The 14,501-nt window shown below is 44.2% G+C and overlaps 1 protein-coding gene across 1 annotated transcript in view; it reads right to left on the reverse strand.

Annotated features, from left to right (window-relative positions):
• The window catches only part of wipi1 (WD repeat domain, phosphoinositide interacting 1), a 110,516-nt gene extending 96,459 nt beyond the window's left edge, over nt 1-14,057 (reverse strand). Inside the window, exon 1 of the mRNA XM_070857729.1 lies at nt 13,898-14,057. Within this exon, the coding sequence (XP_070713830.1) occupies nt 13,898-13,971 (74 nt within the window). The 5' untranslated portion in view covers nt 13,972-14,057. The remainder of the gene's footprint in view (nt 1-13,897) is intronic.
• Between the last annotated feature and the right edge of the window lie 444 nt (nt 14,058-14,501).

The following is a 14,501-nucleotide window of genomic DNA, read 5'->3' on the forward strand; positions in this document are numbered from 1 at the left end:
CTTTCAGCTGCCTAGGCACTGGACTTCCTTGAGCGTCTCCATCTCGCTACCTCCTTTAAGACGCTCCTTAAAACCTACCTCTTTAACCAACCCGTCATAATATCTTGTGCGGGCTTGGTGTCAAATTTCGTCTGATAACGCTCAAACGCCTCGAGCGTGAAATGCCTTGGGTTTTTACTACATTAAAGGTGCTATATAAATGCAGGTTGTTGTTGTTGCACCTTAAATGCCTGACTTTCTTTTTTTTTTAAATTGTTGAAGAAATTTGGATATGCATGAAATTGGTTTAGAATTAACTATGACTGAAGTGTGACGTGGGAAGTGGCATTTGAAGAGCAAGAGATGTGCACACATGTAGTATTCTTATATTCGTGAATCTCACACAGCATGGCTTGTGGTAAGTCAGAATGCATTATTTTGTATGGACGAGAACATTATAACAGGTAAAACAGTATTATTTTGCTGTTAAACAAATGCCCATTCTTCTTTATGGCTACAGAATCTAAATTATGTTGGGTAAACACTGGGAGAGTTCATTTAAAGGCTAATTGCTGTACTAATTGGAGATTAGGACCCTAGTGTTGTTTATTGGACAGGATGTCCCACAGCACTTTACAGCCAATTAAGTACTTTTGAAGTGCAGTCACTGTTGTAATGTTAGAAAATGTGACCGCCAATATGTGCACAGCAAGCTCCCACAAACAGGGATGTCATACTGACCAGATAATCTGTGTTTTAGTGATGTTGGTTGAGGGATAAATACTGGCCAGGACACTGGGAAGAACTCGTCTGCACTTCCTCAAAATAGTGCCAAGTAATCTCTTACGTCCACCTGAGAGGGAAGACGAGGCCTCGGGTTTAACGTCTCATCCAAAAGACGGTATCTCCAACAGTGCAGCACTCCGGCAGTACTGGAGTGACATTGGCATGTCAGCCTAGATTGTGTGCTTAAGTTTCTGCAGTGGGATATAAACCCACAGTCTTCTGAGAGCTACCACTGAGACTAACTTAAGAGTTAAAAGTCTGCAGCCTTGGTAGCTCCAATATCTTATGTTGCTGTCGAGTTTTTCTCTACATTGCAAATGGGTGCTTTTGTTTCTTTATTAAGTGCGACAACACTCGACAGTGTCTGAGGTATAATGATTAAGCTACTGTTTATCTGTAGCAGTTTCTGTTTTCCTTTCACATTTCCATTTTTTTTAACATCTAAAATGTATTAAAATATTGCGTGTACATTTACCATAGTGATCCTGTTTCATAAGAACAGGAACAATTACAACAGTGATTACATTGTACATTCATTGGCTGTAAAGCGCTTTGAGATGTCCAGTGGTCGTGAAAGGCGCTATATAAAAGCAAGTCTTTCGTTCTTTTTAAAACACGGTGCATTATTATTCTGCAAATGTGCAGATGTATGTCCCTTTAAGTAAGTAGGCGTGTCTCTTCCGAGGTCAGTTAAGAAGCTGCAAATATTCTGGTTCCAGTATTTTGTGTTCATGGATTTTTTTTTAAAGTGTGACATAGAAATTTGAGTAACCCTCAAAGTGTGCCAAGGAGGCACGACAGTCAGGAGCACTGTTCTTATATTATGTAAATTACACTCAAATTATATTACATTTAGCATATTTGAACATTATTACATATACAAAACAACATTATGGGTTCTGCTGACCTGAAATGTACAAGTAATTTACTCAACTCTAATTCACCTCATGAATTTACCAGCAGTTACACTAATTGCACGAGAGAGAGTACAGAGGAGGTTTACGAGGATGTTGCCAGTACTGGAGAATTTTAGCTAGGAGGAAAGATTGGATAGGCTGGGTTGTTTTCTTTGGAACAGAGGAGGCTGAGGGGAGACCTAATTGAGGTGTATAAAATTATGAGGGGCCTAGATATAGATAGGAAGGACCTATTTCCTTTAGCAGAGGAGTCAATAAGCAGGGGACATAGATTTAAAAATGGTAGGAGGTTTAGAGGGGATTTGTGGACGAACGTGTTCAACCAGAGAGTGGTGGGGGTCTGGAACTCACTGCCTGAAAGAGTGGTAGAGGCAGAAACCCTCATAGCATTTAAAAAGTACTTAGATATGCACTTGAAGTGCCTTAACCTACAAGGCTACGGACCAAAATCTGGAAAGTGGGATTAGGCAGGTTTGTCGGTCAGCACGGACAAGATGGGCCGAATGGCCTCCTTCTGTGCTGTAAGTTTCTATGATTCGATGATACAATTATTTGGATCTACTGGGAGTATTTGAGCAGTCACTGCTAAGAATCGGGCCAACTTCGCAGCTAAATATCTCAACCATCCGCACGCAACACCATGGGAGATGCCTCTAGTGTACCTTGAAATAACCTCAATTCACATAAGCGTTGCTAAATTTGATACAAAGGCATGATCTGTAGTACAATTATATAAACTTAGTCACAGTCACTTAATTACATCATCTATTATTATGGAGCCTGCATTACACAGTCGGACAACTCAATATGCTTGCCAAGTCATCCAAATATTTTGCTTAAAGATAACTTTGTATACTTTTAGAGCAGAATGACTGTAATCACATGACATCAAATTGCACTTTCTGATGCTGACTCGTTGAAAAGTACAGTACTATTTTTCAGGAAGGGCAATCAGAATGCACAGAAAGACAAACACTGAGCTAAACTAACTCCTTGCGGTTTCAAGTAATGGCAACAAGCATCTGAAGGCCATAATAAACTCTGACAGCAACTGCCTGGTTCTTGACCATAAGTGAAGGAAATGAAATCTGGGAGCTAATTAGTTACACTGCCAGATTCTAAATGCCCATTAACTTTAATAATGTGACATGACCTCAATTTTGGGAGTCTCCTGCCAAAAGGCCATAGTAAAATGTTAGTCGCTGAGTTACAACAATAAGCGAAAATACTACATCGATTTAAATTCACGCCACTTCTGTAACTTGGGAAGGAATACCTTCGAACTATAATTCAAAAGATCAGATAGTATTACACATGACAGCCTTTGAAATCACAATGTAGTCATTAAGCGGTTCTTGCTAAAATGGATATTTGCAAATTATAGAAATTGTGCATTAGTGAGAGGCTGAATGTTTATGATTAGACAAAATGATAGAGCAGTGTGACATGCTGTGATTTTCAACACGGGGTGCAATGTTGCAGCAAATATCCCGCTGTCAGCTCCTCCATTCACTGGCACTTTACTTTAGTCACGAGTAGGTTTTACAGTGCCAGTGTACTGCCTCTGTCTGCCCAGCTAATAGTGAAGGGAGGCCCCAGATGGTACTGAAACAAACCTGCATCTATATACCTGTAGCACCTTATGTCCCCCAGGACATCGCAACACAAACAAGGACTCCATTCAGCCCTTTTAGTCTGTTGCATTAGGAACAGGAGGCCATACTGCCCCTCGAGCCTGTTACACAACAACAGGTGGAGGCCATTCAGCCCCTTGAGTTTGTTACATTAGGAATAGGAGGCCATTCAGCCCCTCGAGTCTGTTACACAGGAACAGGTGGAGACCATTCAGTCCCTTGAGCCTGTTACGTTAGGAATAGGAGGAGGCCATTCAGCCCCTCGAGTTTTTTACATTAAGAATAGGAAGTGGGCATTCTGCCCCCGAGCCCGTTACACAGCATGAAGTAAATCAGCCCACTGCTACATAGGAACAGCAGGAGTCCATTCAACTCCCCGAGCCTGTTACATTGGGAATAGGGAGTGGCCATTCAGCACCTCAAGACTGGTACATCAGGAACAGGAATAATGCATCAGCCCTTTGAGCCTGTTATAAAGGAAAAGGAGGAGGAGATCATTCAGCCTCTTGAGCCTGTAACATGGGAATAGGAGGAGTCCATTTAGCCCATCGAGCCTGTTACATTAGGAACAGGAGGAAGCCATTCAGCACATCAAGCCTATATGTTAGGAACAGGAAGAGGCCATTCAGCCTTTACAGTCTCTTACAAAGGAACATGACAAGTCCATTCAGCCCCTCAAGCCTGCTACTTGGGAACAGGAAGAGTCAATTCAGCCCTATGAGCTTTTTAAAAAAAATTGTTTCTGGGATGTGGGCGTCGCTGGCAAGGCCAGCATTTATTGCCCATCCCTAATTGGCTTTGAAAAGGTGGTGGCTCACAACCACCTTCTTGAACCACTGCAGTCCGTGTGGTGAAGGTACTCCCACAGTGCTGTTAGGAGGAAGTTCCAAGATTTTGACCCAGTGACGATGGTGTGTAACTTGGAGGGGAACTTTCAGGTGATGGTGTTCCCATGCACCTACTGCCCTGGTCTTTCTAGGTGTAGAGGTTGTGGGTTTGGGAGGTGCTGTCGAAAAAGCCTAGGTGAGTTGCTGCAGTGCATCTTGTAGATGGTACGCACTGCAGCAACGGTGCACCAGTGGTGGAGGGAGTGAATGTCTAAGGTGGTGGATGGGGTGCCAATCAAACGGGCTGCTTTGTCCCGGATGGTGTCCAGCCCCTTGAGTATTTTTGGAGCTGCACTCATCCAGGCAAGTGGAGATTATTCCATCACACACCTGACGTGCCTTGTAGATGGTGGAAAGGCTTCAGGGAGTCACGAGATGAGACACTCACTGCAGAATACCCAGCCTTTGACCCGCTCTTGTTGCCACAGTATTTATGTGGCTGGTCCATTAAATTTCTGATCAATGGTGACATCCAGGATGTTGATGGTGGGGGATTCGGCGATGGAAATGCCATTGAATATCAAGGGGTGGTGGTTAGACTCTCATTTGTTGGAGATAGTCATTGCCTAGCACTTGTGTGGCACGAATGTTATTTGTCACTTATCAGCCCAATGCTGAATGTCGTCCAAGTCTTGCTGCATTTGGGCATGGATTGCTTCATTATCTGAGGAGATACGAATGGAACTAAACACTGCCGTCATCAGCAAACATCCCCACTTCTGACCTTATGATGGAGGGAAGGTAATTGATGAAGCAGCTCATTACAGAGATGTGGTTGCAAGGTGAGCAAGGTTGGGAACTAAATGTTCCAGGGTACTTGATGTTTCGAAGACAGGCAGAATGGAAAAGGAGGGGGCTAACCCTGATAATAAAAGATGACATAAGGACAGTAGAGAGAAAGGATCTTGGCTCAGACTATTAGAAAGTAGAATCAGTATGTGTGGAGATAAGGAATAACAAGGACAGAAAACATTGGTAGTAGTAGTACATAGGCCCCCTTACAGTAGCTATACTTTTGGACTGATATTAATCATAAAATAGTAAGAGCTTGGAACAAAGGTGATGCAATAATTGCGAGGGACTTTAATCTTCATATAGACTGGACAAATCAAATTGGCAAAGGTAGTCTGGAGGACAAGTTCATGGAATGCATTCGGGACAGTTTCCCAGAACAATGAGTCATGGTACCAATCAAGGAACAGGCTATTTTTGATCTTGTATTGTGTAATGAGACAGGGTTCATTAGCAAACTCATAGTAAAGAATCCTCTGGGCAGAGTGATCATAAGAAGTTTCACATTAAGTTTGAGAATGACTTGCCCAAGTCTGAAACTAGAGTCTTAAACTTAAATAAAGCCAATAAGTATGAGGAGTGAGTTGGCAAAGGTAGATTGGAAAAATAGATTAAAAGGTATGGCGAGTAATTAAAGAAATATTTAATAATTCTCAACAAAATACATTCCATTGAGAACAGAGAAACAAAGCACCACGGGAAAAGGGATCCATCCGTGGCTAACTAAAGAAGTTAAGGATAGCAGTAGATTGAAAGAAGCAGCTTATAATGTTGCGAAGAATAGTAGCAAGCCCGAAGATTGGGAGAGTTTCAGGAACCAGCAGAGGATGATCAAAAAAATAATAGAAAGGGAAAAAATAGAATACGAGTGGAAACTGGCAAGAAATATAAAAACAGATTGTAAGAGCTTCTACAAGTATGTAAAAAGGAAGAGAGTAGAAAAAGTAAATGTTGGTCCCTTAGAGACTGAGACAGGAGAAATTATTATGGAGAATAAGGAAATGGCAGAAACATTAAAAAAATATTAAGGCATTGACACCGCCTGGTCACTAACTTTAGCGGCGGGCAATGTTTACCACCTCCAACTGGGATATTCACTGTTAGCGCCCCAAGAGGGGAGTGGAGCGCTAGGGGAAGCATTGCACACTCCCCTTGGGACGCTAACCCCGATTCCTGAGGCGCTATCGAGGGGGAGCTAGAGAACCGGCACTCTAGCGCCTAAAGGGGAGGTCAGCTGGACCATCCGAATAGTTAAAGAAAAGTCAAGGCAGCTAAACAACAGTCTCCAGCATCTATAGGAGATGCATTAATGGAAAAAAAACATTATTTAAACGGCCCACCTGCTACCCCTCGGACACATTGCCCCGGCAGCTGCTCTGTGGCGCCCGCTTTCCCTGTCGGAAGTAACGCCAGTCGCTACGGCAAGCAAAAGCAGTCAGGTTCGCGACAACGGCACTACGGGGGCGTTGCTCACTCGGTGACATCACTGAGTGGGGTGCGCTAGCAAGTGCAGCACAAGCTGTCTGCACCACCGCTAAACCTTCACTGAAATTCACGGCAGGCGCTGACAACATGGCGCTCAGGCGGGGCGCCCCCTCTGGGGGCATAGTCTTGGGATAAGAGATAGGCCATTTACGACAGACGAGGAGGAATGTTTTCACTCAGATGCTTCGGAATCTTTGTAATTCTCTGCCCCACAGGGCTGTGGATGCTGAGTCCTTGAGTATATTCAAGGCCGAGATCGATAGATTTTTGGAGTCATGGGGAATCAAGGGATATGGGGATCGGGCGGAAAAGTTGAGTTGAGGTTGATGATCAGCCATGATCATATTGAATTGCGGGGCAGGCTCGAAGGGCCGTTTGGCCTACTCCTGCTCCTATTTCTTATATTCTTAAAGGCCTTTACAACCAATGAATTGGTCACTGTTATTATGTAAGCTAACACAGCAGCCAATTTGTGCACAGCAAGGATCCCTAAATAGCAAATAAATTAATGATCAGATAATCTGTTTGTGGTAGTGATGGTAGAGAGAAAAATCAAATAGTGCCGTGGAATCTTTCAAATCCATCTGAACAGGCAGGTGATGCCTGGATTTAACCTTATCCGAAAGACAGCATCACTGACAATGCAGCACTTCAGTATCAGCCTAGATTATATGCTCAAATCCGTAGTGGGGCTGGAACCACATCATCCATCATAGGTGGTCCCTCGTATCGAGGATGACTTGCTTCCACGCCAAAAAGGGATGAGTTCACAGGTGTTTCAATGAAGGACCTAATATTCCAGGTCCCGAATTAAATGTTAAAGGATGGAAGATGCCTGTGTGTGGATTTTTTTTAACGTGTGATGGCCATTGCACACCAGCCACCACACGGACTTGACAGGGCTAGATCTTGGTCCAGTGGCAAGGATTAACCAAGATGACTGGAGACCAGCTCTGCTGCACGGACCTAGTTCGTGAACCCATAACCTTCCGACTCAGGTAACAGCGTTATCAGCCGGTTACTGTACCAGCTCACTAAACATCCGTAAGACAAAGGTCCCCCACCAACCAGTCCTCGCCGCACAGCACTGCCCCCAAGTCATCAAGATCCACGGCGTGGCCCTGGACAACGTGGACCCTTTCCCATACCTCGGGAGTCTCTTATTAACAAGGGCAGACATTGACGGTGAGATTCAACACCGCCTCCAGTGCGCCAGTGCAGCCTTTGGCCACCTGAGGAAAAGAGTGTTGGAAGACCAGGCCCTCAAATCTGCCAACAAGCTCATGGTCTACAGGGCTGTAGTAATATCCACCCTTCTGTATGGCTCAGAGACATGGACCATATACAGTAGACATCTCAGGTCGCTGGAGAAATACAACCATAGATGTCTCCGCAAAATCTTGCAAATCCCCTGGGAGGACAGGCACACAACATTAATGTCCTCGACCAGGCCAACATCCCCAACATTGAAGCACCGACCACACTCGATCAGCTCCGCTGGGCAGGCCACATTGTTCACATGCCAGACACGAGACTCCCAAAGCAAGCGCTCTACTCGGAACTCCTTCACGGCAAACGAGCCAAAGGTGGGCAGAGGAAACGTTTCAAGGACTCAAAGCCTTCCTGATAAAGTGCAACATCCCCACCGACACCTGGGAGTCCCTGGCCAAAGACCACCCTAAATGGAGGAAGTGCATTCGGGAGGGCACTGAGCACCTCGAGTTTCATCTCAGAGAGCATGCAGAAACCAAGCGCAGGCAGTGGAAAGAGCGTGCAACAAACTAATCCCGCCTACCCTTTCCCTCAATGACTGTCTGTCCCATCTGTGACAGGGACTGTGCTTCTCGTATTAGACTGTTCAGCCACCTATGAACTCATTTTTAGAGTGGAAGCAAGTCTTCCTCGATTCCGAGGGACTGCCTATGATGATGATGTACCAGTTGGTAACTTCCTTCACTTAGGTGAATTAGTTAAATCTTTGCTTTTTGTGTTATTTGAAACATCCAGTGAACATTACACACAAATGAACATGATGTTCATATGACACTTCTGGTCTTGTTTTTATATTTTTGTTGAATTCCAAACTCAGGAATGAGGAAAAAACTGATGAAACAATTTGAAACCTATTTTTGGAATAAATGTAATTGTTAGAAGTTATTGGCAATGATTATTTCCATCTCCGTTGGATGTACAAATAATACAATTGACATCGGTTGACGGTAAGTAAATTGCTTGATATCAGGCAGAGACTCGATGGGCCGAATGGCCTCCTTCTGTGCTGTAAATTTCTATGACTCTAATATAAAATATAAAAAAATATAACTGTTCTGGAAACTGATTGGCAAATCGCAGAAGACATTTTAAACGGTTATAAATTAACCAACAGGACAGTGTCAATGATCTCTTTTAAATGTTCTTACTGATTTGTATGGGGACAATTTAATTATTTTTAGTGCCATCCTAATGAATGCAAAGCTCAGTATTAACAAGGTGAAGACACAGAGCTTTGCCTTGACACTTGAGAAATAAACTGCGTGGAACTGGGTATAGAATTGAAACACGAGTAGCACTTTAAGGGACCCCTGAACTTATTACATCAGATACTTTAAATGTAACTCTTTGCTGTTTCCTCCACAACCTAATCCAAGCAGTAGAGTATGCATGGCACTTATCTTGGCCTTCTTTAGTTTTGTTTGCTAACACACGCACCCCCCACCCTATTCCTACCAAACACACACACACACACACACACACACACACAAACACATGTGGCCCTCATTAAACATTGTCTAGGCCACAGATATCTTGGATGCTACCAATGTTGTTTCTTACTCATTTTCCCAGAATGTAAACTAGAATGTTGCCTCAAGATCTCTCTTGCACCACTCACGTCGGGAGGAGCAGGAAAGCAGAATGAATGTCGTGGCCATGGCGAGTGGCAAGAAAGCAGATCAAAGCTCTCATGAAAGATGGGTTAGCAGAGGGCAAGTCAATGATGCGGTGGGTAATGGAAAAGCAGGAGGAGGGGTCAAGGCTGCTAGGCTTGGTAGAAATTAACTTCATTCAACAGATCAAAATAAACTTACTGGCAATTGTAAACAGGTCGAAACCATTAACAAAGAAAATTCTTGTGATAAAATGAGGAATTAGTGCTACAAGTAGCCAGCCAGGCAAGAATCTGAACAGTGTACTGGACTGTCCCAACCAACTTGAACTCCTGGTGAAGTGGGAGAGATAGGTAAAATATTTGGCACTTTCAAACATATCCCTGATTAAAATTAGCAGAATGACTACTGCCAACGAACCAGAAGATCCCACAATTAAAAAATAACGTTCCAAATTTTTTAAAAAGAGTTAACAGACTGCGTAAATGCCAACTCTTACTTGCTTTTGATGATCAAAATTCATTTACTGTTTGTAATATTTTCCATCTTTACAGTTAAGATGTGTAGTTCTGTGGAGACTTCAACTTGAAAATAACCATAGGCAAGAAATACAGAGAAACGAATATTAAAACATTCCCGTTGGATTGGCTCGATAAACATCCTCGTTATTTAAAAGGTGTCTTAGTTTTATTCCCTTGTTGGAAATAAAGAAATGCAAATAAAATTAAAAACGTGCATCATTTTCCCATTAGCAAACCAGGCTCAACTTTATCTCAAGTTTAATATGTTTCTGGTTTTTTTTTTAAGATCTTTCCTATCATCTAAGCAGGGTGCTTGCTTAATTTCTCCATCTTTAAAAAAAACACTGGAACTGCACATGTTTGGATATTAAGGGAATCAAGGGATATGGGGATAGTGTAGGAAAGTAGAGTTGAGGTAGAAGATCAGCCATGATCGCTTCGAAAGGCGGAGCAGGCTCGAGGGGCCGAATGGCCTCCTCCTCCTCCTAATTCTTATGTGCAACCACTTCCGGTTCGTTGGCAGCAGTCATGTCCTAAAATTAAAGTGCCAGTGACCAGAAAAGATGACTGGCATTTATCCACAACTCATAAAAGTTCCCTTCCAAAAGGACCCCATGAGTTTGGGCGATTTTTGAAGACTTGGGGCTGAATTTGCGGTTGTCTAACGCCTCAGTTAGCGGTGAGAGGGGCCATTAATGGGAGCATAAGAGGTTACCGACCGGGAGCATAGCGTTTAGTGCCCTGACCGAAATTCAATTAGGGGTGCAAACCAGTAGCGCCTGGCTGCCAACGATCACGCCGATCATAGCGTATTCCTGGTTCAAAGCCCACGCTTGCACCCCGGTTGGAAAATTAGCTGCGGCCTCCCCATTTAGCAGCCGCCAAGAACAACGTCTGGAAAAATAGTGGGTCCAGGCTTGCAGGGTCGTTAACTGGTGGCTACTTAAAGGGATGAGGAGGCGCTTCCCTCGGAGGTCACAGTCAGTGCGACATTTACAAACAGCACGGTGCAGGAGCTTCCGAATTTACAGCGGCAGACAGACATAACACTACAGGTTGAAAACAAGTGATTTTGAAACGTTTAATGGGTGCATTACTATGCCGTGCCTTTAAGACTCGGCCATTGCCGGGGTCTGACTCCGAATTCCGTGTATGCGCAATGGGTCCACCAAATTTACCGACCAAACTTTTGTTATTGCCCCCCTCCCGCTCCGGTGTGCAATGGCTGATTCAGCGGCCCCCCGTCAGCTCCTCGCCCGATTCTGATGAATTTCTGGGAAGGGCGCAAACTTTTTCAACACGCTAACATTACCGCTCCGCCTGGGTTACCGCCCCAAATGTGACACGACCGAATTTCTCCCCCTTGATATTCAAAGGAGTTTTCAACTTTGGAGGGTAGCTGGGAAGTTACATCCTAGGTTAGTGCTGCCACTTGAAAACTGTGGTGCATTGGCCATTGTAAAGAACTCCCATACATCTATCTCTGTAGCATCTCGGGACATGTCTATGCTTGCGATGTTTACATAACACATGCAGATGTAAAGCTATAGCATATAAGCACTGGATGTAAACAGTTTTTGTGCAACTAGCAAAATTCAGTGGAAATTAATGTTCAGTTCTCACTGTTTTTTCAACTTATCACTGCTGAGCTCTTCCTGATTGCTAATGGATAAATCCAGCCACAGTTTGGAACTGAGCCATAAGGAAGTCTTGTTGCAATTATATAGGGATTAGCTGAGGTCACACCTGGAGTGCTGTGTACAGTTTTGGTCTCCTTTCCCAAGGAAGGATATACTTGCCTTAGAGGGGGTGCAACTAGATTGATTCCTGGGAAGAGAGGGCTGTTCTATGAGAGATTGAGTAGATTGGGCCGATACTCTCTGTGGGGGATTGACAGGGTAGATGCCGAGAGGTTGTTACCACTGGCCGGGGAGCCTAGAACTAAGGGGTCATAGGGCCAAAAACCAAGAGCTCCACGGGCGCGTACGATGTACGCACGCACCGTAGACGTCCCGCAAGTGCCGGTTCTCAGCGCACGATGCCCATGCACTGCAATCCAACACTTGGAACTGTCAAAATAGTTTGCAACACATCCCAGGGAGAAGGGCCTTTGCGGGCAGAGATGTGGGCTATTTGCGTAAGACTTTTAAGAGATAGAAAAATACAATTTTATCAATAATTTTTATATTAAAAATCCTGTCCATTAGGTAAGAGGGACTTAGATGGATTTCTAGGCACAAAAGACGTCAAGGGGTATGGGGAAAAAGCAGGAATATGGGGTTGAGATAGAGGATCAGCCATGATCATATTGAATGGCGGTGCAGACTCGAAGGGCCGAATAGCCTATTATTGCTCCTATTTTCTTTGTTTCTATATATGTTTATTTTACCCCTATTAAAACATACGTAAAAACATTCAAAAAAATACATTTTTGACTAAATTTTTAATTAAATTCAATTAATTTTAAATATGTGAAGTGTATTTCTTATTTATTTTAATATTTATTTTAAATGTGTGTGTTTTTGGGGGTATCTGCAGAGATCATCATTACTGTGAATGGGGATACGCCATTTTCATTGGTTGGTCCGGCCCACATGATACCAGGCTGCACATACGCTTCTGGAATACGTGGGCCCACATGCTGCACTGCACATGGAGACCTCATAACGCAAGTCTACGTTCCTCCAGGACCACCAGGTATTTTCGTTAAAAATTTTTCGGTCGGAGGCATTCGCCTGCAATTTTTGGCCTATAGTCTCAGGATAAGGGGTCGGCCATTTAGGTCCGAGACGAGGAGATATTTCTTCACTCAGTGAATTGTGAATCTTTGGAATTCTCTACCCCAGAGGGCTGCGAATGCACAATCGATGAGCATATTCAAGGCTGGGATCGATAAATTATTGGGCACGAGGGGTATGGGGATAGTGTGGGAAAGTGGAGTTGATTTAGAAGTTCAGCCATGATCTGGTTGAATGACAGAGCAGGCTCCAGGGACCGAATGGCCTACCCCTTGCTAATATTTCTTCTGTTCTCATAAAAAGCAGGAAGGTACCAGGTTGAATCCATGATTAGTATTTAGCTGTTTTCAGCTGGGTCAGTGGGAAGGATGGATGCTACATCAGTGTCTCTGTGACTGGAAGGAGGAAAAAGTCATCCTGGATCCTATTCCTGATCATTACCTTGTGACTCCCGTTGGAAAGTACATGTGTGGCTGTTAGGTGAGGACAGGATCGTGGCCGTGAAACCCATGGTTGAATGGCTCACTAGCACTCACTAGACTTAGATAAAAGATGGCCCCAAATGACCATGGAACTGTACTCAACAAGAGTTAGTACCTGCAAAACTACAAAAGAGAGGGGGAAGAGGGACTCAGAACTGCTACATCCTGCAAATATAACCGGCCAATATGATGACTTTGAGATTAACATTGCTTCGCAGCAAACAATTAGTGGGACAACATCAGAGTTGGGTGCAGAAACAATACCTACAGAGATTTGTTTTTACAATGGCATACATTTTTGACAATTGAAATGCGTATTTAAAAGTATTTATTGGACAATTGTATTTTTATTGTCAACTTTAGCAGTGAAACACTGCCAACCTCTGACTCAAATGTCAAGTTTGGCATAAGTGGGGGCCCACCAAAAAGCAATTTCAAAAGTGTAACAGTAACTTAATTATACTATATGGAACGTGTAGATTAATTGGAGTGGTACTCAAAGCTATTGCATTCTGAATTTTTTTTTTTAAAAGGGGTCGCTACTGGAAAAACTATTTCATAAGCTGGATTTTTGAACAATAAAATCTGACCGTTAGTTCCAACGGTGAAAATAAAGCAAACACCTGCAGGCTAGCTCTCCACCCAAATCTCTACGGCCCATCCGTTAATCAGCGCCTGTTCCCAAGCAGGATGATGACAATCCCGAAAGAGATTGAGGAAGTTGTTTGCAAACAATAATAATCTTTTCAAACAAACAAAAACAGCCGAGCAAGAGGCGGCCGCTTTCTTACGTGCAGTCCTGGTTAAAGGAGGCGCAGAGAGGGGCGATGCAGGCTCCTTCCCTGCCGGCATCACTGTCGCTCATTCTGGGGGCTCCGCATCCGAGCCTGGACTCCGGGGCCGCTCGCCATTCACCGGGAGATCCCCCCCAAAGCGCGACAGTGTAACAACAATGTAACAGCTGTCAGAGCACAACGTCACCTCTCCGCCTCCCATTGGCCGACCGGCCGCCTCACGTGGCCAGCTGGTCCCGCCCCCCTCCAGCAGGGCTGATTCCGATTGGCCGCCCCGCAACTTGGTTATTTTTATCGCCCCCCTCGTCCGCTGCTCTCCCGAGTCGCAGCGTTGGTCATTGGTCAAGGGTGAAGTCCATCAAGCCTCCCATTCACTGGCTGCTGCTGCTTCACAGCTGCCTTCCTGCTCCTGCAACTATTTTTGTAAATCAATAAATCAAGTGCCCCTTGATAAATTAACTTTTGACTTTAATGGATCAAATTGAAATTTGGTTGCCGGGGAGGTGAAGATGCACTCCAGTCCCTCCGGCGCCCACCTCTCGCGGAAGGCCGCAAGCGTACCGATGGACACCGGGGTGCTCCATCTCCAGGGACACCCTGG

This window comes from Pristiophorus japonicus, chromosome 16 (assembly GCF_044704955.1).
Source record: "Pristiophorus japonicus isolate sPriJap1 chromosome 16, sPriJap1.hap1, whole genome shotgun sequence".
NCBI lineage: Eukaryota > Metazoa > Chordata > Chondrichthyes > Pristiophoridae > Pristiophorus > Pristiophorus japonicus.